This window comes from Lissotriton helveticus, chromosome 9, assembly GCF_964261635.1.
Source record: "Lissotriton helveticus chromosome 9, aLisHel1.1, whole genome shotgun sequence".
Lineage (NCBI taxonomy): Eukaryota > Metazoa > Chordata > Amphibia > Caudata > Salamandridae > Lissotriton > Lissotriton helveticus.
In genome coordinates, this window is record NC_136070.1 from 1,214,952,158 (window position 1) to 1,214,977,916 (window position 25,759).

The 25,759-nt window shown below is 45.6% G+C and overlaps 1 protein-coding gene across 1 annotated transcript in view; it reads right to left on the bottom strand.

The window, feature by feature from the left end:
• The window catches only part of LOC144783443 (uncharacterized), a 54,904-nt gene that overhangs the window by 21,860 nt on the left and 7,285 nt on the right, over window positions 1-25,759 (bottom strand). The window contains exons 2-3 of the mRNA XM_078662421.1: window positions 14,282-14,361; window positions 10,728-10,862 (exon numbers count right to left, since the gene is read on the bottom strand). Coding sequence (XP_078518547.1) covers window positions 10,728-10,862; window positions 14,282-14,361 — 215 coding nt within the window. The remainder of the gene's footprint in view (window positions 1-10,727; window positions 10,863-14,281; window positions 14,362-25,759) is intronic.

Consider the following 25,759-nt stretch of genomic DNA (forward strand, 5'->3'; position numbering starts at 1 on the left):
TCCAGTTGGCTCACTTGTCCCTTTAGGGTTGCAGTGTCTGTCGCAAGGGCCGTCGTGGTGGTTTCTATCTCCGTCACTCTTGCGTTCATCTTGGAGAGATCGGCCCTGAGGAGCGTTACGTCAGTGGAGATGGTGCCTATGGAGGTTTGCATTTGTAGCAGAGTGGCCATCACATCCTGCAGGGTGACCTCCTTTGACTGTTCTTGTGGATGACCATGTGCGGCACCCAACGCCCCGCTGGGTCTACCCTGCTGGTCTTTCGCGACGGCATACTTGTCAATTCGGTTGTTTTGCACCGATCTGGGCCCTCTGGCATTCATGGTGCTTCTGCTGCGGGATAAACACCTGTCGTGTCTGTGGCGCTGGGTCTGCGCCGGCCGCCACTCACGGGTAACAGCAGGCCAAGACTTGGGGGCAGGGGCCCACGGGCACACCTCTCTGAGGTCGGGTGTCTACTGCAGCGTAGTGCTTGGGTTCTGGCGTGGACCGCTTATTGCATGCGGGCTGGCGCAGTCTCAGCAGGATCTTCGCACCGCCACTATGTCTTTGTTCTTCCCGTGTCTCCTAGGGACGCTGTTGCCACCAACCACCAGTGTTCTCTTCCTTTGGGCCCTCTAGGTGCCACTCACAGGGAGCCTGCACCTCGCTCACATTCACCGCGACCTCCCAATGCCTCTCTCCATGCATGCAGGCTGTACCGGGTGCTCTGCCTGTGTGTGTTGCTCGCAATGGTAGTCCACCGCACCTCACCCGCCTCAGCAGCGCACCCCGGGCCTCCGCCTTATATCCCAGCTAAGGCCGCCTGATGCCTTGCTGCACCCCCCGGTGTCCCGCAGTGCCGCAGCCATCAGGGTCTGAATCAGCTCTTCGCGTTGCCTCCCACAGCGCCTCTGATGAAATGCCCCTCGGTGACTGCAGCGACCGTGAGCGGCTGCCGCCTACGTAGCCGCTGCGTGCGGCTGCAGCAATCACTACAGTTCCCGGCTCCACCGGCGGGTCCCGGCCGTGACTCCTCCCCTCAGGCTACTGCGGCTCTGGTGGTGCGTTTTCAGTCCAGGTTTCGCCCAAGGTCTCCGGAGGCCCCGCGATTGTTTTCTTCGTCAATGCCTGCTGAGCAGACCACAGGATTCGTGGCAGGATGTCGGGGCACGTTTGGTGGCCTCTGGAGCTCCTCTATGCTGCGGCCATTTTCCCCGATCGCAAGCCACGCCCCCCACGTCGACTTTTTTAAAGCAAATGTAGAACTTCTAACATTCAAATTCACTAGTGGGGGATTACTCCACTCTATGCTACTCTACTCTATGCCATGCCACACCACTCTATGTCACTCAACTCTTCACCACTTTTCTCTATGCCACTCCTCTCCACTCCAGGCCACTCTACGCTATGACACTACTCTATGCCACTCCACGCCACTCCTCTCCACACAATGCCACTCTATGCCACTCCACTCTTTGCCACGAAACTCCAAGCCATGCAACTCCATTCTACGTCACTCTATACCACTCCACTCTACTCCATCCCACTCTGTGCCACTCTACTCTACGCCACTCTACTCTATTCTACACCACTCTACTCCATCCCATTTCACACAATGCCAAGCTATGCCAGTCTGTTCTATGCCACTCCACACTACTCTGCACTACTCCACTCTACTCTACGCCACTCTACACACTCCACCCCACTCTGCTCCACTCTATCCTACTCAATGGCTCTGTACGCCATTTGACTCTATGCCTCTGTACTCTATACCAATCTAATCTACGTCACTCCACTCTGCACAGTGCACTCTATGGCACTTTGTGCCACTCCACTCTACTGTCCTCCGCTCCACTCTACCCAACTCTACACCACTCCACTCCAGTTTATGCCTCTCTACCTTATGCCACTCTGCTGTACCCCACTAACGGCACTCCATTTTACATCACTCTATTCTATGCCACTCTTCAAAACTCTATGCCATTCCACTCCTCACCACTCCCCTCCACGCCACTCTACTCTCCCCTATGCCACTCCTCTACACCACTCTACTCTACGCTATGTCACTAACTTTTAACCATGCTGCTGTACAACATGGCACAAAAAAATGTGCAATGCCAATAGCTCTCACGTATGCAAGACCTATTGGCTTTGTCATTCTTGTTTTATAAAAGCAAGTATTGGACTTGGCAATCATTTATTGGGGTTGCTAAATGTACCTTGAGTTTGCTAACATATGTTTGCAATACACCTACCTCCTTCCCGAGAAGTCCTGGACTGCTCGACCCTCGCTACTGCTGAGAGTCTGGTGCTGAAGAGGTACTTGGCTCAGTTGTTCAGAGACCATAATAGACCGGGCCCTGGGACATCAGGGATTAAAGGCCCCAACCTCCATGGTTGGGCCCGATAACACCAGCTTGCCCTATGGCCCTCTGAAAGGTTTTCTGACTGTTCTCATTTTCTTTTTGACAGTCTGGCCCTCAACTACTTAGTCACCTCACACCAGGGGTTTCAGTAGTGCACTAAATACTCAGGGCCTTATTTATGAGGAACTGGCGTCAGGCAGCACTGCAAGTCTTCTTCCTGCACTGCCCTACGCCAATATGAAATGGCATGAATGCACCATATTTATGAAATACAGTGCATTCTTGTCCTTTCCCCTTGCGCTTGCACACAATTTGCTGCTTGGGGCCTACGTAGGCATCCTTGCACTATGGTGCAAGGGAGCCTCTGTTGCATACAGGATTGTTTTGTGGAAAAAGACAAACCTTCCTGCACAAAAACAATCTCAAGAGGCATTTTTCTATTTCTCTGCAGCACACATGGTTAGAGGAGAAATAAAAATATTTCTCCTCGTTACACCTACTCTGTGGAGGTTCAAGGTTTTGGCGCTGCCTGAGGTTTTACGTGATTAAGTAAATATGGGGCAGTGTCGAAATCCATGGATGCTGCTTGGGAAAACTGACAGCAACGACCATGAAATGCCCCCTTGACACAAGGCAAGGCAGCAACTTGCGCTGCTTTGGCTTATTCCATATCTATGAGGCCATGCAAAGCCATGCAGAGTGGATTTGCGTCGCCTCATAGATATGATTGAGAGGGTGCGCCACCGTAGCGTAGAAAAGAGTGACGCTCTGGCGGCGCAATTCTTTTATAAATAAGACCTCACTTTACAAGTACTTCAGTGTATTTGATTTCCAGCTGCGCTGCTGTGGCTTCGTCTGTATAATCAGCCCACCGAGACCTAATCACTAGTGCATTTCAGTCCTGAAGAGATGTAGATTGTGTTTTGCCCCATATTTTCCACAGTCAAATTACTGTGTTTGTGACACTGCTGCAGCAGTTTGTGAGTGCATGCACAACACTCCACCACCAGTCAGCAAGTACGCCAATGGGCGCCCTCATTCAGGGTACTTTCCAGAGTGCACTCTGATTCTCAGGAACTACAAACATGTGTGTACTTAATATCTGTACAGGCTGTATATAGTGTATTGTGCACATGTCATATTGTGTATTGTGTTAGGGCCAGGTACAAAGATTCTTTTTTATACGTCCCTGCTCCAAGTTCCTGCCCACTCCTCTGTCCTTCTTCAGACCTGATGGTACACAGGCCCACAATGGTGTTTCCATCATCTGACTCAAACTCTTCTGTAGATCAATACAGCTCCAGCATCCACTAGCTATACACACTGCTCACATTTGGAAAGACAGAGTAGAATTCCTATTAGGAACCTGGTCACCTCTCAGAGACAACACCCTGCATTCACACCAGGTCTATCCCTGTTATGTATCTCCTCCAAACTAAGATGACCTCTTCCACAGCTATGGCTGAAATGAAAACGAAGGATCTGACTTAGAGTTTGGCAGATTGGTTACCCGGTCACAAACATGATAGATATCCCATCCGCCTCATTAGAAGTATGTTGTGACGGAGTAGTCTGTCCGTCAACCTCTAAATAAGGCCCAAAATAGTGTTATGATTGCTGCAGGGTAGATTAAGGTGATAAACAGGGTAATCTAAACAGTGCTTAATTTGAGCCACTGGTTTCCCTGTGCTCGGCACTGGCCCGTAATTGTCAACACCAGTGCTTATTACAGTCTGCCACATGGCGGCACTGTTTAGCTAATTTAGTGATGAGCACAACAGCAGTTGTTTGTTAATTAAATATGCAGTAAAATGACTAGTACCTGCTGCCCAAGCCATTCATATAGCTTATGGGGCCTGGAATAGTCTGAGCTGTCACACTTATAGGAGTGAGATGGTTAGTACTTGTGTTGGTTTTGTCATTGACAACAGTGGCAGGGCCAATGGGTGGTACAAGCTGCAGTGGCATCCCGATGTAGACTCCAGCACTTATTTTTTTCACAAATTAAGCTCTGCATCTAAACCAAATGCTGCTTAGAAAAGGGTGTCTGGCCATGCTGAGGTACCTTTCTCTGATACAGACTTATCAAAAGTTATTCTAAGGCTTGGAGCCAAAACTTAATCTTGATCCGGCTTCAATTTTTTGCCAGCCACCAGGAGCACCTGTCTCTCAGCATTAGGAAAATGTACTCCAGGGAAAGAGAAAACATAACATCTGGCACCAGATGGTCATGTAATCTACCTCATTAATGAAGACAGCTGATTGCTTGCAATTAATCCATGAATAACTGTTGTTAAATGAGAGAGGGGCTTGCAATGCACAGGTCCTGGGGCATAATTCCTCTCTGCCCCACCCTTATTGCTGCCTTGCTCTGAAATGTTTTGATTATTCATGATTTTAAAAAAATGCGTTTATCAATGAATGAACGGTGGAATATACAGTGAAATTCAAGGGGGCACTCTGCACTCCCATAGATATGTACATGCTACATTAACATATTGGTCATTTTAGCATAAGAACTTCACACTATGGGTTTTAGTCACAATCTGCATTTTGAAATACGTTTAGTAGTAATACAATAGTACTACTTACGTACTACAAAATGTCATTCGCTAATCTACATGTGGAAATCTGTCCCTTTTCTGGGTGGAGAACTCCTCCCCGACTGCAGAGATCTCTGCATATGTACTTATATGTTTTAGTAGTAAATGTGAGAGGGTGTGGGAGTGCCTGAAAATTGGGGAATACTTCTAAATGGGAGGGGTTGGGGGGAGTACGAAGGGGTTCATGGAAAGCTGGGGAGTTTAGGGAGGGGCAAGCACCCACCCACAAAAGAGTAAGCCCATTCCCATTCACAAACTGACTACTAAAGTTAAAACAGCCAAGGAGAACCCACAACGGTTATAAATGTACGCCGCTTAGACCTGGTGTAAGTCCAGCACCAAACATGGCCAGTCATGGGTCCTGCAAAACCATCCCATAGAAAACAATGGAACCAGGGACTAAAACAACACTCTACAGGAAAATAAAATTTATTAATTTTGACATTAGAAAAATGATAAATTTAATCGAATTTTAAGTCAATAAAAATAGATATTGTTTTATTATAAACTATCTTGATAGCCATTTCTTAAGTTAAAAATAAATGTAATTTCATATTTTTTTTAAACGTAATGAAATGAATTTATATTCATTCTATATAAAACTATAAATATTTTACTTTTTAGGTGAGATTCTTTTTAAAATAAGTTTTTACATTAATTTAATTTATTAGTTAAATTATTTAAATATTTAATTCAAAATTAATTTAATAGTGTATTTTGATCGAGATTTAAAATAAATATATAAAAATAATGTACATTAATATTTAACATAAAAATGTTTGTACTTTAAAAAAAAGTTTAATAAACTTTTTAAAATGTCTCTATACTCTACCATAAGGAGGTCTGTACCCCGGTGGCAGAGACCTCCCCCTGCGAGTGAAATGTTACTAGTAGTAACTTTATACTCATAAATATGACCACCCCCAGAATTCAGAGGGGAAGACATGTAAGTATACACGTTGTGGAAATTTTGCACTCAAATGTAAACAGCCAAAAGTAGTACCTTTGCTACAAAGTATAAAGTGTAGATTCACTTGTGTGTAGATGTACCTTTGTGAATAGGCCCCTATATGTAGGGTGAATGTATTCTGTGTCATTAGGATGTTGCTTCAGTTCTTGTCTGCAATTGGTTAAAGGTAATCTGGTCATAGTTAGGACAGACAGCAGGGAAGAAACTGATGTACGTTTGCTGAATAAACATAACCTTTTCCCTGCATCTCTGTGTAGATGTTGTCTTCAGGTTTATGAAGCAGACCACAGCACCTCCTTGCTTGAAATCCTCTGTTATTTGGTGCATGGTGGAAGTCACTCTTACTTTATGATCAGTAGTTTTTCCCATCCATTGTACTGCTCTGTGAAAGGCCACATAGCAGGGTGCCGGTTGTGGATGAGCACTCTGAAGTAGGATTGCTTCACCAACTTGTACCTGGCCAATCCTCAAGAAGTATATTTGCATCGAACTTTGAATAATCCTGAACCAGCAGTGAGTTGCTTTGAGACTGCTGCTTCAGCCAGTGTGTGTAGAGGTTTTGGGTGTCATTAGACACTTGGCACAGATTAGGGGAACCTGGCACACACACATTGTGGTAATAGGGTCCCCTTAATCAGGCAGGTGTGTGTCTGCTAATGGGGAGCTGCGAGTTGCAGTCTGTGGTTGAGGCAATGAAGACTCTCACATGAGTCTATGGACTCTGCATCTGCAACTCTCTCAGTTCTTAGTTACAGAAGAAATAGTGCATAGAAGGAACGAATATGGCATATTTGGGAAGCTCTGTGATCTGTGGCATCCGTATAGGACATTTCTATAATTTAACACAGCAGCAGTACAGGATTACGTTCAGTGTTCTGGAGAAGCAGGGGGGAAACTCTGAGGGGTGTCCACTCTCTGCTTTTTATTTATTTATTATTTTATTTTTATTAAGGAGTTTTATATAGCGCTAGCCTGTCCCGAGGGTATCAGAGCTCTTCACAACCGTTTTTGAGCAAGATTCATACAATAAGCAGTATTCTACATATAAGTTCGGCAGTCCAAGTGTTCTGAGCAGCATTGAGGTAGTACGTGAGTCCTGAGATAACCTCATAGAGTGCACGTTGTCTTGTCTTGGGGGGGAGGAGCAGTTGGGGGTCGAATAGCAGGGAGGAGGTAAGTCTTAGAGCTACAGTGTCAGGAAGTGACTTCGAGTAGGGAATAGCGTTTTTGATGGCAACTATCCATTTGGGAGAGAGCGTTGAGGAAAACTGCAGCTTACTGCAGCACTTTGGTGGAGCACTGATGGTGAGAACTAGATCCTGTACGTCTACTGCAAATAATTCCAAAAGATGATTGTCAAGTTAAATGTGTGTTGTGTAGAGTGGAAGCCGGCATTCTGTCACTATTATGCAGTTTGGCATTAGGCGCAGATGTGCAAAGGGTTCCGAAGTAGCAGCGTGGTTAAGATAGTGTTGAATACTATTCCTAATGCTGAAAATCACTCCCCAGACTGAATAATTAACCCCTTCGATGCTCATGACGAGCTCAGCTCGTCATGAGGTGTACCTCTGGTACACTCATGACAAGGTGAGCTCGTCATGAATAATGTTTTTTTTCATTTTCCAGTGTACAGCGGGAAAATGCACCACATGAATGTGGTTAAGATGGTGGAGGGATATTCTGAATCCTCATCCTCTACCTTGTCTAAGAATGTAAGGGATAAGAAGTGCAAGGCAAAGTAGGACAATACACATACTTGGAGATGTGCAACCACATGGATACGATAGTGGCAGCACGGACATGTTGGGTTACCAGGTGATGTGTTTGAATTCTGTAAACAGAATTGAAAGTGGTGAGTTGTTTGTGACAAGGAAGGGTATCAAGTATACATTTATTAATATTGATCCCCACAGTAAAGAACAGGTTCTAGGATTAGATGAAGAAGTGGTCCGGGTTATATGGTTGAACTGTGAAAGAAAATGACCAGATGAGTAGTCCTCATAATTACTAAATGCGGTGCCTACAGTACACATGTCAGAGCTGTACGGATGTCCATCAAGGATAAAGTGGGAGCAGAGGTGGAATGGCCAAATTAGGGAGTTATTGTTGAACTTATTGAGTCATCTTTGCGGATGGTACCACTCATTGTTGTGCGCAAACTAGTTGCCATATCTGTCTACCTGTGGACCTGAGAAATCTCTATAAAAAGATATGGGTAAACAGAATACCCCTTGACCACTACAGGTATACACTATTATCCATTATGCTAAGGTGTTCTTTCCTATAGACCAAAGTGTTGTAGTCCCTCGGCTCCCCTTAAATCAGGAGTTCAGACCACATTCACCTTTCATGAAGGGGTATTTCAGTTCAGAAAGATGTTTGGTCTCCCTTTTGCTTCTTCTGTCTTTGAGGGTCTTGTTGTCAAAAAGCAGGGCCAGAGGCATTGCTTATCGCTTGGAACATGGCGAGAGCAGGGTGCCTTTTTTCAAGGAAGGAAAGGCTGGCAGTCCCTGCAGATTGTTGACAATGTCTGGACTGAGGTTTTGCATTCCCGAAGAAAACAGTATTGGACAGGACCTCGACAATGAACTGCATTTCCTAGTTGACCAGTAGCCATCTTGGATATCTTGGTATATCTTCCCTCAAGGCCACGTAGCAGCAATCGTGACTCCACATTGCTGCTATGCGGCCCTTATTCTATGGTTCCAGGAATTACTTTGCAAAATATCACTTGCTTCATTTTGGATTTGTGATGTGGGACATTAGAAGCTATTTTAAATTCAGGAAGGCCTTAAAAACCTGGCTGTTCAACATCTGATAATCATCAACTCCTAGAAAAACCACGGAATCAGTAGCGCCGGGAAACCCTTTGTTGGGTAGCTGTTGCGCGATACAAGTGAAATAAATAAAATAAATAAATAGAACTACAGAGAAGTTTTACTGAAAAGTTATGTTGTGTGGTGAAAACAAATGTTGAACTATTCAAACGTTTAAACATTAACCATATCATATGAACTCCTTTAAGACTGTAAAGATGTTGCATTTCACTTTAAGGATTATCCTGTGACAGGAAGTATTCATAAATCAGAACTATTTATTTATTTGAAAATTTTTATGTAGCGCGAACATGACCCTCGTGGTTGCTCATGTGATGCATGAATATCAAAGCATAAGGTATTAAAGTTCTATTCATGGGGGGAACTGTCCATGAACCTATATTTAAGGTACTCATTTCTTATATGTCTAGTTTCAGGAATTGCAAGTGCCACATAAAATTACAGAGAGCTTGTTACATGGAAATATTGCTAAAGTATATCCATTCACTTTTACAGTTAAGTGCAGAACCTTCTTGGTAAGATACTAACATTGCATCCATCTGCCTTTAGATATCCACTGCGTCCTGCAGACATCATCGTCCAGCAGAAGTGATAAGTCAGACTCCAGTGTCTCTATTTTTTCTCTTATCCCATTCCTTTTCCCCGTGTCTACCACTTGCCCTCATATCCCTATGTATATGGTCATTTGTAGAGGCGGTGAAAGAAAGAAGAGTGCTGGACTCCAAGCACAAGGTTAGCGCATTCCGACAAAGATGCACAGCATGTTGAGGGGTGTAGAGAAGGTCTTGTATTTTCCAGATACCCTTCTGGTGATTGGCAAAGAAGAAGAACATGATTGAAGGTTATTTGGTCCTAAAGAGAAGAGAGTTAACAGCAGAGGTGTCAAAATGCATGGTTGAGCACATTTCTAGCACATAATTGATTTATGTGGTTAGCTGAGTTGGACATCATTTCCAAGTAAATTACAGTGAATTTGGTAAAGTTGGTACCAGATACCACTGGAAAGAAAAGTCTGAGGAGTACAATATGGACGCATTTGCCTCTATGTTTTTCACAGCTGTTATAATTAAATATTCCATAATTGAGTAAAAAGCTAGGAACACGCATTTTTACAAATGTATTGGGGTGAATCGTTTGTTTTGAGGTGCACCCTAAAGCATTTTTCGCTGTGCTGCTATGGACACGGTTGAGGTCGGATGCATCAGCGAGAACTAATCACCTTTCAGTAAAGTTACAAGTGTACATTACATTTTCATTTATTCCACTGAAGAGGGGTATTTGATGGAGTGAAGAATATAGTGCTTGGTGATGTATGTAGGGCACAAATGATGCACTCCCTTTTTGATAGCCGTTTAGGAAACATTTTTGAAGGTGGTATAGTTATTTTGGCTGAAATAGGGTTAACTAGCAATGGTGGAGTTGGAAAAGGAAGTGAAAACCTACCTGGAAGTTCACAACGAGTTATCTAAGGAGGACATACTTCTTTTGAGGAGTTGTTAGATTATGCCACCATGGATTTGATTTGAAAGAGAGGGATTGTCACACACCAAAATCTGTAACAATTTCAGCCTATTCACATAGTTGGAAATAGACTGAAGTTGTTACAGATTTTGTGGGTGGCATCCCACACTTTCTAATTAAATGACCTCAGTGGAAGACGGGATGCCGGTTCATTATCCTTCTTCTTTCCCTCAATTGTGCATTACAAGCTCTGATGGATTTGGACAGTCGGATAACTCAGAGGCATCCTTTGGGCGCACGGGTATAACATACACACAAAAAAAATGATAAACAATTTTTGGTGGGCAGAGAAGGACATCATTTTGAAATGGAGGGTCAAGGAATGTGGGAGCAAACTGGTCCATTCAATCGCCATTTAGCTGCCTCGAGAAGCCATGAGACAAAATAGCTATAGGTACTATAGGGCTTGTCCAGGAAAGCAGAAACTCAGTTAAATATGTTGGTGCCTTACGTGCTGTCGTAACCTCTCGATGAACTCCTCTGGGGCGTTGTCCAGGTAAAACCGTTTGGAGATTTTCAGACACTCAGCTCCGTTGCTCACCACACACAGGTTGGACTGGTCTTTAAAAAGGACGTCTGAAAGGCCCTGGAACACAAGGAAACATGGTTTCTTAAAATCTGCAATACATAAAATTTGACTTATTACCCTTTAGCATTGACATTCATGCAAAGTAAATTTTTTTCTAAAGCTCATCCCACTTCAATGAATGTTGAACCATACACCATGATGCCCATACCCAACACCGACGTAGGCAAAAAACATCAAGGATATATGCATAACTCATAGCATTACCCCACTTACATCTGAGGTATTCCCCCCCACTCCGCCCAGACAAAACTCATAATCTTTGGTCACAAGGCATGCCTCCCTTGCGGTCCCTGCTCCTTGGATGATCACCTCCGGACCCCACGATAGTGAGCCTACGTGAGCTGGGAACCACAGCTGAGGCTTGAAGCACACCACCATGACCAAGGACTAGATACCATTCAATGGCTGGTAATCCATTCCCCACACAAGGGTCTGCTGCATTGTATTTGTTTTTTTTGTTGGTCTTGGTCATTTGATGTACCTTTGTATCAACGTATTTCATGGACACGTTCAAACAAGAAGAGAGAGTAAGTCACTCGGAACTTCTCTGAACCTCAACACTATCCATTGTTTATGGAATTTTCTTGCAGTACCCAAGATTCACTAGAAAGATTTAGGAGCTAATGCACATGGCTGGTATCTTTCTGGAGTAGCGTGGTGGCAATACAGTGGACTGGAATGTGGCCAAAATGACTGCCAGAGGCTGCAATTATTTCAAGTATTCCAGGAGCCAAACAAGGTCAAAACCAGTCTGGGGTTGCTTAAGTTCCTGTCTGTGGGGTGGGGGAAACTGGCGAGGCAATTGGGCTACACCGATCCTGTATGAGCAAGATCAAGTCTGGAGTGGCAGGGTGGGCAAAAGCAATGGACTGGAATGCTTTTCCAAGTAATTACCAAAGGTTGAGATTAATTCAAACATTCCACCCATCCCAATTTTATTGTTTCGATTGGGCACCACAAACGTATGCAGTACAAGACAGAGTCAGACTTTCATCTAGACATCTACGTATATCTGGGCCCCAATCCTGGCTCATGATATCATTTTGCATTACCAGTATGACAAAAATGTAGCGAAGTGCTTTCTTAGATCTTTCCAGTTACCTTCACATACAACTGGTCTCACGCATATCCCCTCTAAAAGCCAGCAGACCTAAACATGTACCTATCATGCCCCACTAATGGACTAGGAGAGTCATCCCACACTTAAAAGGCAGCAGGTCTTCGCCAACAAAGATACTTGAAGGTAGAATGCCTCCACTACTAAAGAGATACAGTCTTCAGGAAGCATCCCATGTTAACATGTAAATACACTAAAGCTACACAAGGCTCTCCAGAAGTATCATCAAGATGGCTGCCAGACCTCTTCGCAATACATATCCGTATTGCTCATTTGCAGGCCAACACAGGAGCTGTACATGCAAACCGTACAGCAGTACTAACGACTATCTGATGTGAAAGTCACATGTATGCACAGTTCATGGTTTTCCAAGGTTTCCTGCACCTATGTGTCCGTGTGGGTTGTTGTCTACTGCCTTCCTTGCTGTTTGTAAATTCCACTGTGCTCCGAGGCTGAGAATTGAAGGGAGGTCCTACTCTGCTCCACGTCCATTGCCTTCCTTTGCAATCATGATGCCTCCAAGCGTCCCCATGGTTTTGTGTCTCAGCAGATCTTGTTCTGCTGGGCTTGAGTTCCTCCTGGGATTGGAAACACTGCTTGGACCTGCCTCCCGTGGTCCACACTGTAGACTGATATTGGCCAGGTGGGGCAGGAAGAGGAGAGGAGATCAAAAATTGCCTCTATCTTGTCTCCTTTTATCTTCTCCCTGTCAGAGTTCAGAGATCCCCTTTAGTATTAAAGGTCCCACAGTCCACCACTAGACCCCGGGTACCGCTGCCTATCTTTGTTACTCCTCATTTTACCAACAGAAAGCATTGAACTTAATCCTGCTCGGGGCACAGATGCATGTAAACACCACTCTGCAGGGGCTTTCAGAAGTGGGATGACACTTTTATTGATTCCTGTTTCTCTCTTCAAATCAGGACCAGGTGTGGCAAAGGTAGAAGTTGTGTATGTCTGCAATAGGCAAAGCTGTGTGCATGCAGATGGCAGAGGTTTTGTGTTCCGTGTGCATGTAGTAGCGATGTGTGTGTTTGTGTCTACTGTACACGCCGGAGGGGCGTACGTCTCTGCAGATAGTATTTGCCTTCTGTGGGTGGTAGGAGGCAATCTCTTTGGGTGGCAGAAGGTGTGTGTTCATGGGTGTCTCCACAGATGCGTTGCTGCGGCAGAAAGTACACATAGTAACTGCAAATGGCTGAAGGTATGTGTGCTCCTGCAGACCACAAAATTGGTTTTAGTACCTGACCCTCAGGGCCAGACTGAGAACAGCAACCAGCACTGGCAGGTTGCTTTTCGACTGGCCATGGGAGCGGGGAGGTTTGCTAGCAGGAGGCACCACCCCGCTTTTCTTACAGGGGGCCGATATTGCAACCAGCCCCCAGTGACAAAAGCAGCCCCCATGGGCACAAAACCGGCCCCCACCCCTACTGTAGACCTGGGAAATGCCCGGTGCCTGCTGCAGCCAGTCCGGCCCTGCTTTCTTGTATACACCACCGGGGTGTGTATGTGTTTTGTGTTGTGTGTGTGTTTGTGTGAGTATTAGTTTCGAAGGTACCTGTGCGTCTACAAATGGCTGAAGCTATGTGTGCTCCTGTTGCGTGTGTGTGTGTGTCATAAGGGGCTGGAGGTGTACGTGAATCTTGTACATCTATCTTCTTCGTCAAGAAGCTGCACTTTTAAAAATGTCTGCAATGAGACTGGCACAAACCCAACAAAACACCTTCTTTGCTTCCGAATGGCGATGACAGACACACATGTTGAAAAGCAGCAGTGGGGTCAACCAATTCATTTGACATTTTTCCAAATATGCTGTCTAAATAAGACATAGCTTTTACAGAGTGCACTGAAGGAAAACCACTGAAATATTACAAGACTTCAGAATCTCTCATGGACCTGAGGAGCCTTATTTCTCAACAGCAGTAAATTATCTATGTATCTATTAAAACATAATATATATGCTCCCCCTGATGGCTGCTTTAAGGGCTGGATGAGCTGAGGATCCTTTGAGCCCAGAAAGCAGTCTACTGTCTTCCAGATCAACAGGGGTTAACCTGACATCCATCTATCCAGTCTGCCCCTGCTTGGTATTTACTTATGTTATGTGTATTTGTATAGCACAATATCACCAACGAGGAAATCCTGGCTCTGAAATCCTGCCCCCTGTGGGAGATCAGAATGGAGAACACAGACACATTTTTGGCTTGGGAGCCATATGGACTCCTCTTGGCTGGCACCCTGTGCCAGTGGGCATCTGTCAGGGGGCATTGTGGGTGAGAAGACAAGCGGAAAGACTTACGAACACAGATCCTCTCATCAGGGTGCCCAAAGTAATGAGAACGGGTGCCACCCTCCTGCTGCCAGCCACCGGCTTCTGCACTGCAAACACAAAAAGAAAGGAAGACAAATTTACAGTCAGTTCTACAATGTACTGAAAGTTTATTAAGCTTTCTGCGGGGGCCCATAAAACATGCTTTTGTCCTGTGGATTACCGTTTTCAACCATTTGTTTCTGTTACTGTCATCGCCCATCAGTAGCAGTGACTGATAGTAAATAATGGGCTTTAAAATGCAATTACCAAGGGAAAAGGCCAAACCACACTCACAACATGTGCCAATCAGTTTCTCTGTGCCAGTAAGAGTTTAACTAAATATCTTGTTATCTCTAAACAATTCTACTCCCAGGTTTTGCTTGTGTGTTGATTTCCTAGAATGTTTACAAAGTATGTTGTCAAATTCTACATCAAATAAAGACCTCTACTTTTCTGCAGGAAATTCAATAATTCCAAATTTTCTGAGGAAACCTAGCAAGTCTGGATAAAACTTTGTAAAAACATTTTTTCAGTATAAGATGACTATTTTGCATGAGAGATTAGTTCTGCACTAAGCAAGTGTGCAGAATTGCAGTAGGACTTTTGTCGGCCGAAATCATGCCATAATAACCCCACCTCTTCCCGTGGAATGTGTATTTTTACTGAGATCACATGTCACTATCCACAAGGGTTCCCGACGAACTGCATCTGGGATTTCACTGAAAAGCATCAGAAGTGGTTACACTCAGCTGCATTGAAGAAGGTTCAACTCAACTGAATCAGGACAGGTTTCATTCAAAGATATCAGAGGAGAGGGTCAACTGAATTGCATCACAGGATGATTGACTCGGCTCTATCAGGGAAGGATCAACCCAACTACATCAACTCAGGAGTTTCGGAAACAGTTCAGCTCAACAGCATTAAATCAGCTGCATCGGAAAACATTTTGCTCAACTGCATCAGAAGTGGTTCAGTCATTTGTATCAGCTCAGTTAGATCAGAAAATGATGACCTCGACTGTTTTAGTGCAGGACTAACTCACAAGAGTTTTAACGGATTTCAACTCAACTGTATCAGAGTAGTCTCAAGACAAACCACATCAAAAGGAGTATCCACAGATCTCCATCACAAGAGGCTGCAGAGGAATAGGCAACATTACAACACATGCGATACATCGCATACCATTTCAACGCAAGTCGTTACAACGACCACGTTGTTACATTGCATACCATTACAACGACTTGCTGTAGAGGGCGCTGGATGTTGGAATAGTATAATTTACTATTCCAACTCCAGTCTGTGCAACAGTAGGGAAGTTGTTGGATTTTAAATCCAACACCTTCTGCCCCCTACAGCAAGTCGTTGTAACGACATGCATTGTAATGGTTTGCGATGTAACAACACAGTCGTAACGACCGCGTTGTAATGGCATGCGATGTAAACGATGTTTACCGCTACCGAGCATTGGATGTTGGCTGCAAACATATTACAGGCTTCTACCTAACTGCATTACATGTGTGTCCTGTGACCTTTATCGCAGGAGCAGTAACGTGACTACATTATGGAAGGTTCCATTCAAATATTTTAAAAGCATGTTTTTTTAAACTTTCTTATAGGCATCTCCAGCCAACCTACATCCCAGTGGATCAACGAAAACTAGACTGTCGGTGTCTATAGCACATGAGCCCCCATCCAGATCGGACTCCAGAATCTCAAACAAAATAGATCACACAGACTGTCTGAAAAGTCCCTTTGCCAGTTGGCATTCAGTGGCACCAACAGTTCTTCATTTGAGTCGGTGGTGGGCACAATGGTATCTATTTTTGGGGTCCAACACTTATTTTTCCGCAAAGGACTTTGATCCAGAGCATGAGACAGAAAATCACAAAACAGTGAGAGAGGGAGGAAGCAAAAGAAAAAAAAGTGACAAAGCGTGAAAGTAGGTTTGAGATAAAGAGTCAAGGAGTGGCAGCTTTTGGGTGAAAGAGGCATGAGGTGGAATAACGTCTACACAAGCTTTATATACAGCACTCTGACGTCCATAGCGCTGGCCGTGGGCTTTTAAGCAAAACATTGGCTCTGGCACTTATTATTTTACAAATTAACCACTGGACACCAAGGCTTCGCCCAGCTGGATCCAGGGTGTTTATCTAACTTTATGCAAGATGCCTACACCATGCTACATTAAATAAAAATTCATCCCAAAGGTATCCCAGGAATGTTACATCAAAGGAAGATCACTGGAATTCTACTAAAAATGTCTGCGCCCAAAAGGTACCTTTGCGAAACTACATCATGGGGCTTCCAGCCATTTAGAGCACATACAAGGGCATCACATAAGATTCCAACACACTGTATCATATGAGGCTTTATGTCTTTGCATCACAGAAGTCTCTACCCAAATTTATGATTGTGGTTTCCACCCATTTGTATTACCAGAACCTTCACTCAGTGAAATCATATCGTCCTTAGCCCTGTCAATTTACAAGAGCCTCTCCACAAGATCATCATCACCCGCATAAAAATACCCAATGGGTCTCTAGCCTATTGAATCACATCTGCCTACCCTCAGCTGAGTCAAGTGCCTCAACCCTTCTGTTGTAAAGAACCTAAACTTCACTGTATGGATATCTGGTCAAGCATGTAAATAGGACGACCTTGTATCCATGGAGAGAAACTGTGATACGTTGACATATGAACAACGTAATCCACTAAGAGTCAATTCAATTCAATTCAAGGATTCTTTATTCGATGATTAAAAATCACCATAAAAGCACATACATATATACATGGTTAAAAATATAAAATATAAAATATCATTAAACCATTATCAGAATCCTAGATGTGATAATTATTTACATTTGACAGAAGAGAAGAAGGAATTAGACACTTTTAAAAGAAGATTAATAACAGTTTTTAGGAATCATTCCTCTCCTCTGGTTACCCTTAATCGGACCGCCACTTTAATAAAATTCATTATACAGCACAATGTTAAAGGATCCGATGCTTTCTGTAAATAGATTAAGGCCTCTCTAGCATGTTTCAGTTTGGCTTGTTTTAGGATTTTCACTAAAAATCTACGCCTGGGCATTGAGTAAAAAGGGCACAGGAGTACAAAGTGAAGGGAATCCTGCGGAGACCTGTTGTCGCAGCCGCAGGTTCCCTTCTGCTCGGTTGTGGTTAAAAACCCTGCTGGTGATGCCAATAAATGCGGAAGTAGAGTTAATCTAAAACGGCACATCAGAAATCTGTCCTGAACATTATGCATAAGGTACAAGTATGGCTCCATTCCCTCTGTGCTCTTAACCAGGTTGTGAGCCCTCGCGGTCTTTTTGGGCCCTTCAGCCTCAGCTCTCTGTTGTGCTTTTTGATCTAAAAAAGCTTTTTTTACAAACACTTTATGCTGTGGTACAATTGCTGCCGGGTCAGTGAAGAGGTTCCTGTAGCCGATTGACTCTAGGGTACTCTTTACATAGTTGAGCCATGGGATTCTCATGCATTTGTCTCTTTCTAAGCAGTCGTTTAAAATTTCCCTGCTCAGAGACGCCTCGGGGTTGACCCAAATTTTTAACCAGGCCACTATTGGTCTAAGTTTTACCAGATCTTCTAGGTACGGCCTCCCCAGTTCCCTATGTACTATGAAGCCAGCGGTGCTTGGGGGTACTCTCAGAATAGTTCTTAAGTATTTGTTTTCTTCCCGCTGTATTTTCACAGTATTAACAAAGCCCCATACCTCTGCCCCATAGATCACTTTGGAGCAGCATATGGAGCTATACAGGTTCATCACCTGTTCAGGGCTCCATCTTCCTACCCTCCTACCGTAACTTGCAATAGCACCATTCGTAGCAATCATTTTACAACAGCGGTCCTCAACCAGGGAGTTAAATTGTAAAGACCCGTCAAAGGTTACACCTAGATAGGAGAATGTTTTGACCTCTTCTATTTTATGGTTTCCTATCGTGTACGTGAATTTGGTGCATGGTTTATTGCCAGCCAACAGCACATATGATTTACCCAGATTGACAAAAAGATCTAAGGAACCCATGAACTCAACAAATCCGTCAATCAAAATCTGTAAGCTCCTGGGCGTACGTGCGAGCAGACCGCGTCATCTGCATAAAGCAGTACGGGAATATGACGCGACCCCACCCTTGGACAATCTGTTTTTAAATTTAACAGGAACTGCTCCAGGTTATTTATATAGAGTGAGAATAAAAATGGGGCGAGAATACAGCCTTGCCGTACCCCGCTCTTACAGGGAAATGAGTCGGTCAGCCCACCCTCTCTATTAAATCTGACTTTTGCTGAGGTATCACTATGGAGTTCCCTTAAAATGTTAATTAGGCCAACCTCAATCCCCATAAGAGACATCATGACCCAGAGTTTCTCCCTATTTACATGATCGAATGCCGCTGCCAGGTCCATGAACCCCATATAGATGGCTTCGTTGCTGGCCATGGTGTATTTGGCAGTCAGCATATAGAGGTTCAGGCATTGGTCACTGGTGGACCTCCCCGTCCTGAATCCATACTGAGTGTCCGAAAAGATGTTATTTTCCTCGGTCCACTCGGACAATCTGTTGAGGATCGCCCTTCCCAGGAGTTTGGCCGACACATCAATCAAAGAAATAGGGCGATAACACCGGGGATCGTCCCTATGGCCCTTCTTAAAAATAGGGACGATTATAGCCTTTGACCAGGACGGCGGTAAACCACAAGTGATGGCGGTATTTATGACCCTAGTCATTATGGGGGCCCACAGTTCTACACAGCTCAGAAACAAATCCGGGGGGATCCCGTCCGGGCCAGGGGCCTTATTTTTTGTCAAACCCTCTATTCCAGCAGTGATCTCCTTAATGGAAAACACTACTGTAGTGCCTTCGTATGAAGTCCCTACATACTCTTCTGTTGGGCCTGGCTCGTGATTATACAGCCCCTTATAGTGAGAGACCCACTGTTCTGGTAGGATATTTAGTCCTATCTCCGGGGCATTATTTTCCTGGAAAGTTGGTTGATTGATAATTCTCCAGAACCCGGACATATCCCTGTTTTCCCCCGCTTCTCTTAGGTCTGCCCACGCTTCTCCCTGTAGAGCTAATTTCCTCCTCTTGGTCTCCATCTTATATTTGTTCCTACACACAGCAATTTGTAGGATATCCCTTGGTTTGTTTTTGAGGCTGCTTTTAAGCTCCCTCAGAGCCTTTGAGCAATCTCTATCAAACCAACGTGGATTACATTGGTTCCTTATGGGCGCGCTAGTTTTTAATAAACCATCTATAAGGTCAGCAATCTGGCCGAATGCTTCGAGCAACAGTGGACCTTGTACACCCATATCTAAACAGTCATCCATGGCAGGTTTTCCAGAGTCCATCAAGGATTTATAGAAGGTTTCCCCATCTATTTTGGACCACCTTAATCTTCTTCCCTGGTCTGTTACCTTCTCTGTAATTGAGCCTTGGTATCTACTTCTTGAGCCCACCGAATGCAGCAACCGCAATACAAGAGGATTGTGGTCACTAAAAGTGCTCCATTCTATCCCTACGCTAATAACTCTATTTATAAGAGGTCTAGAAACTAAAATGTAGTCAATAAAAGAGGAGCATCCTCTACCCTTAAATGTTGGTGGTAGACTGCCACCCCTCTGCACACCCATCATGTTAATAGTGTGCACTAAATCGTAGTTGAGAAGGAGTTTACTAAAAGCTAGACCGTCCGGTGTGTGCGAAAAATGCGGCCCTTTCACTACAGGGCAATGAGACCACTCTGCATCTATTGGAACCAATGCCGAACATAAGTGACAGTTAAAGTCTCCCATGACCAGTAGGGCAGGTACCTGTCCCGCTTTCCTGGCCAAGATTTCCTGACCCAATCTGTCATCTAATTCTCCTATAAATGAGGTATGGCCTCCCCCTACCCCGTTGTTGTAAATGATGAAAACAGTAAGACTTAGCCCCTTCCCTTTAAACCGTACTGCTTGTATAGCATTTGAATTCCAGTCCGTAATGGACCAGCTGCCCGGAAGTTTTAAGTCCACATATACAGATAGTCCTCCCATGGCTCTCCCTGATCTTGTTTTTTGTGCCGGGACGAAAAAGCATTTATACCCCTGGATATGGAAGTTGCTGTTTTCTAGGGCCCATGTCTCCTGAAGGCTAATTATGTGAAATTTGCTAATATAGGTACGCCACTCTTTATTATTAAATTTGGCTGCCAAACCTGCTATGTTCCAGGAAATGGCTCTCATTTCGTCGTGAGCATGCTTTGTTCCCCCATTAAGCCCAATTCGTTCCACAGTCTCCACCTGGCCAGGTTCCAACCCATTTCCTCCCATTATGGGTTCAATAGCCATAACCGTAATCTCATTTTCCTCAGTCCCCCTAGCCCTACTAGGTAAAATTTGCAGTGCCAACAGGTTTTGCTGCCCAGAATCCAATATTGAATCCCCTATAATTACAGCATCTGGGCATTCATTTCCCCTCGTCTTGGTATTTCTAACCATATGTCAATCAACCTCCTCGAGTCCATTCAGACAGCTAAATCGATTAAAGTTATGGAAGGGTGCCACCGGGGGTTGAAAAACTGGCCGAGCCTTAAAGTCATGGTTTCTACCCCTCCGGACGACCCTCGTCCAGTTGTCATGGGCTTGATCGGGATACATTGGGGTTGGAGGGAAGAAAAAAGACACATGTAGAGTCTGGATTGTAGATTCGAGAGATCTATTCTTCCCATGACATATATAAGTAACAGTCCCAGCGTCTCGAAAACTCACCAGGATGCAATCCCCTATTATAGATTTGTTTTCTATTGCCCACCCAAGGTACCCTTCTCACCATAATGATTTCGTTGTTAAGGTAGGTCGGAAGGGGTCGGTTCCAATTTAACCACTTGATGACCTTGCTTTTCAGTGAGCAAAAGTTCTCGCCTTCTCCCACTTCAAGTGGGGGTACACCGGCCATAATTACCATAAAATCATTAGCCTCTGGAGGGAGATTGGGTCTACGGGGTCTAACAGCAGGCTTCACTGGGGGAGGGGGAGCAGTACTGACAGTAATTGGCATAGGTGGAGCTGGACCTACTGGCAAGGGTGGAATATTAGGTTTTCGTGGCTGGACTGGAGCTAAATTAGCCATAAGGGGTTGTAAGGGGGAGCAGCAGTGGTCACCAAACTACCTGGCGTATTAGAGCAGTTGGGGGGGACAATGGGAGGGGGATTAGTCTCAAAAGATCTGCCCTGGTGGCTAACCGAAGATTTCATATTGCTTAATGTGGCCTCCAGGATAGTGAGTCTAATCTCAACCTTTTTAATGCTCTCACTAATCGGCAATAACAGTGACCTAAGCAAAAATTCCAAATTTCCTAGCGGAACAACAGAAAGAGGAACATTGGTAACATTATTTACCGTGGCATCAGCCATGTCAGATGTAATAATAGCCTTTTCGGGCGGTGTCATATGTACATCTTCCAATAACCTCTCAGTAGTTGGGGGGGGGGGTTTTAGAGTTCTCCCAAAATCAGTGTGAGGAATTTTTGATTTAGTTTTTCCCTGGCCACCCCTCGACTTTCTCCTACGTTTGTTAGGTGGGGGGCCATGTACCCCATGCGCAAGAGTTGGCTTAGGTCTGGCTTTCCTACCTTTAATGGCAGGTGGGGGCTGGGTAGTTAGATCAACAGTCACACAACTAGGACTAATGGGGGGGGTAACATTAGTGATCGGTTCAGTGGGGTTATTGGTGCAATCCCTCAGCAAGAGAGGGACATCGTCCAATGAGGATGGCTCCCCGCTAAATGGTATACAGTGATCTCCTAGGGGCCTATTTTTCAAGTTTTCAATGGAACGTCTACGCTCCGCCCTGAGCTTAGTCAAAGTGCTTTCCTTCTCCCCATCTCCCACAGCCCGAGGAAAATAATTATCTAAGGTCCCATTTTTAACTCCCCCCGGCTTCATAGGGGTACCCTCCGTGGCCGGGGAAGGCATAACAAACAGCTATGGGTACAAAGCTTTGAGGAAGCAAGTAGCAAAAGACAAATAATAGTCCAGGGTGCAGACAATTAACTGAAGAGAGTAGGCCCTGCCTGGCCTTATCCGGCCTATGAGGGCCTTAGAGGGCCCGCCCTTTGCCCGGGCTTAGCCCCGGGCGCTCCCGCGACGCGGGAGTTGCTGTTTGAATTTATAGGAGGAGAGTTAAGCTGTAAGTGGGGCGGGGCTTGCAGGGAGAGCGGCCAGGTGGCAGGTGGCGCGGGTTAACAGGACTGCTGGGAAACGTAGTCCTATCCCGCCGCTCGCAGCCCTGCACTCACCCAGTCCCTCGCAGGTAATGTCCACAGCTCTGCACACAGGCGGCTAACGCGCCACAGCGGGACCCGCGAAGCGGGTTCCGCAAGAAGTGGTTGTAGGTCCCAAGAAAATCCAGCAGCGAACGGCAAAGTCTGACGAGGTGTCCATTCAACAGCCAAATTTGAGAAATGTACTTTTTTTTCATCCGAAATGACAGCCTATCGGCAGTCAAAAAAGATCTATGAAGCTTTGAACAATTTAAAGACATTTTAAACAAGCATTAGAAATGCAATCGGGCTCGGATTTATTTGAGTTTGAGCTAATGGCATTGTAAATGCCAATGTCTTTTTGCCATGTGTTATGGAGTGTGTGCATGTGGTGTGTAGTGGAAGTATGTTGGTTGAATTGTAATTTTACCAATGGTGGCATGCTGTGCTTTATATGAATATGTTTAAAAGTAAAGTGTACCATACTGCGATTGCTTGGTGGAAAAGTGCACTGCCGGCTGGAGGTGTGTGTGCCTGGTGGAAGGGTGCACTGACGGCTGGTGGGTGTGTGCTTGGTAAAAGCGTGCACAGATGGATGATGGTTGTTGGTGTTTGTGCATGGTGAAAGCATTCATTGACGGCTGGGGGTGTGTTGTTGTGTGTGTTGTTTTCTGTGTGCTGGTGAGTGTGTGCTGGTGAGTCTGTGGGGGTGAGCCTGGGGAGTGAGTGTGGTGGAGAGTGTGGTGGTGAGTGTGTTGTGTTGAGTGGTGACAAGTGTGTGGTGTTGAGAGACTGAGGTGTGTGGTTTGTGTGTGCGTTATGTGTGTGTGGTGTATGTGTGTGTGGTGTTTTCTGCACACTCACACACTGCCCCGTAACATTCACACACTGCTCACCCGCACACTCCCAATGTCACCCTGCATAGTCACACACTGTTTACCCTGCACACTCATTCTGCACACTCACACAATGTGCACCCTGACACACTGTCACTCTGCACTCACTGTCACTCTGCACTCACTGTCACTCTGCACTCACTGTCACTCTGCACTCACTGTCACTCTGCACTCACTGTCACTCTGCTGACACTGTCACTCTGCTGTCACTCTGCACTCACTGTCACTCTGCTGTCACTGTCACTCTGCTGTCACTCTGCACTCACTGTCACTCTGCACTCACTGTCACTCTGCTCTCACTGTCACTCACTGTCACTCTGCACTCACTGTCACTCTGCACTCACTGTCACTCTGCACTCACTGTCACTCTGCACTCACTGTCACTCTGCTGTCACTGTCACTCTGCACTCACTGTCACTCTGCTGTCACTGTCACTGTCACTCTGCACTCACTGTCACTCTGCTGTCACTCTGCACTCACTGTCACTCACTGTCACTCTGCACTCACTGTCACTCACTGTCACTCTGCAGTCACTCTGCACTCACTGTCACTCTGCACTCACTGTCACTCACTGTCACTCTGCAGTCACTCTGCACTCACTGTCACTCTGCACTCACTGTCACTCACTGTCACTCTGCTGTCACTCTGCACTCACTGTCACTCTGCACTCACTGTCACTCTGCACTCACTGTCACTCTGCACTCACTGTCACTCTGCTGTCACTGTCACTCTGCACTCACTGTCACTCTGCAGTCACTCTGCACTCACTGTCACTCTGCAGTCACTCTGCACTCACTGTCACTCTGCAGTCACTCTGCACTCACTGTCACTCTGCAGTCACTCTGCACTCACTGTCACTCTGCAGTCACTCTGCACTCACTGTCACTCTGCAGTCACTCTGCACTCACTGTCACTCTGCAGTCACTCTGCACTCACTGTCACTCTGCTGTCACTCTGCACTCACTCTGCTGTCACTCTGCACTCACTGTCACTCTGCTCTCACTGTCACTCTGCTCTCACTGTCACTCTGCTCTCACTGTCACTCTGCACTCACTGTCACTCTGCTGTCACTCTGCACTCACTGTCACTCTGCACTCACTGTCACTCTGCAGTCACTCTGCACTCACTGTCACTCTGCAGTCACTCTGCACTCACTGTCACTCTGCAGTCACTCTGCACTCACTGTCACTCTGCAGTCACTCTGCACTCACTGTCACTCTGCAGTCACTCTGCACTCACTGTCACTCTGCAGTCACTCTGCACTCACTGTCACTCTGCACTCACTGTCACTCTGCAGTCACTGCACTCACTGTCACTCTGCTGTCACTCTGCACTCACTGTCACTCTGCACTCACTGTCACTCTGCACTCACTGTCACTCTGCACTCACTGTCACTCTGCACTCACTGTCACTCTGCACTCACTGTCACTCTGCTGTCACTGTCACTCTGCACTCACTGTCACTCTGCAGTCACTCTGCACTCACTGTCACTCTGCAGTCACTCTGCACTCACTGTCACTCTGCAGTCACTCTGCACTCACTGTCACTCTGCAGTCACTCTGCACTCACTGTCACTCTGCTGTCACTCTGCACTCACTGTCACTCTGCTCTCACTGTCACTCTGCTCTCACTGTCACTCTGCTCTCACTGTCACTCTGCACTCACTGTCACTCTGCAGTCACTCTGCACTCACTGTCACTCTGCAGTCACTCTGCACTCACTGTCACTCTGCAGTCACTCTGCACTCACTGTCACTCTGCAGTCACTCTGCACTCACTGTCACTCTGCTGTCACTCTGCACTCACTGTCACTCTGCTCTCACTGTCACTCTGCTCTCACTGTCACTCTGCACTCACTGTCACTCTGCACTCACTGTCACTCTGCTGTCACTCTGCACTCACTGTCACTCTGCACTCACTGTCACTCTGCACTCACTGTCACTCTGCACTCACTGTCACTCTGCACTCACTGTCACTCTGCACTCACTGTCACTCTGCTGTCACTCTGCACTCACTGTCACTCTGCTGTCACTCTGCACTCACTGTCACTCTGCTGTCACTCTGCACTCACTGTCACTCTGCTGTCACTCTGCACTCACTGTCACTCTGCTGTCACTCTGCACTCACTGTCACTCTACTGTCACTCTGCACTCACTGTCACTCTACTGTCACTCTGCTGTCACTCTGCACTCACTGTCACTCTGCTGTCACTCTGCACTCACTGTCACTCTGCACTCACTGTCACTCTGCACTCACTCTGCACTCACTGTCACTCTGCACTCACTGTCACTCTGCACTCACTCTGCACTC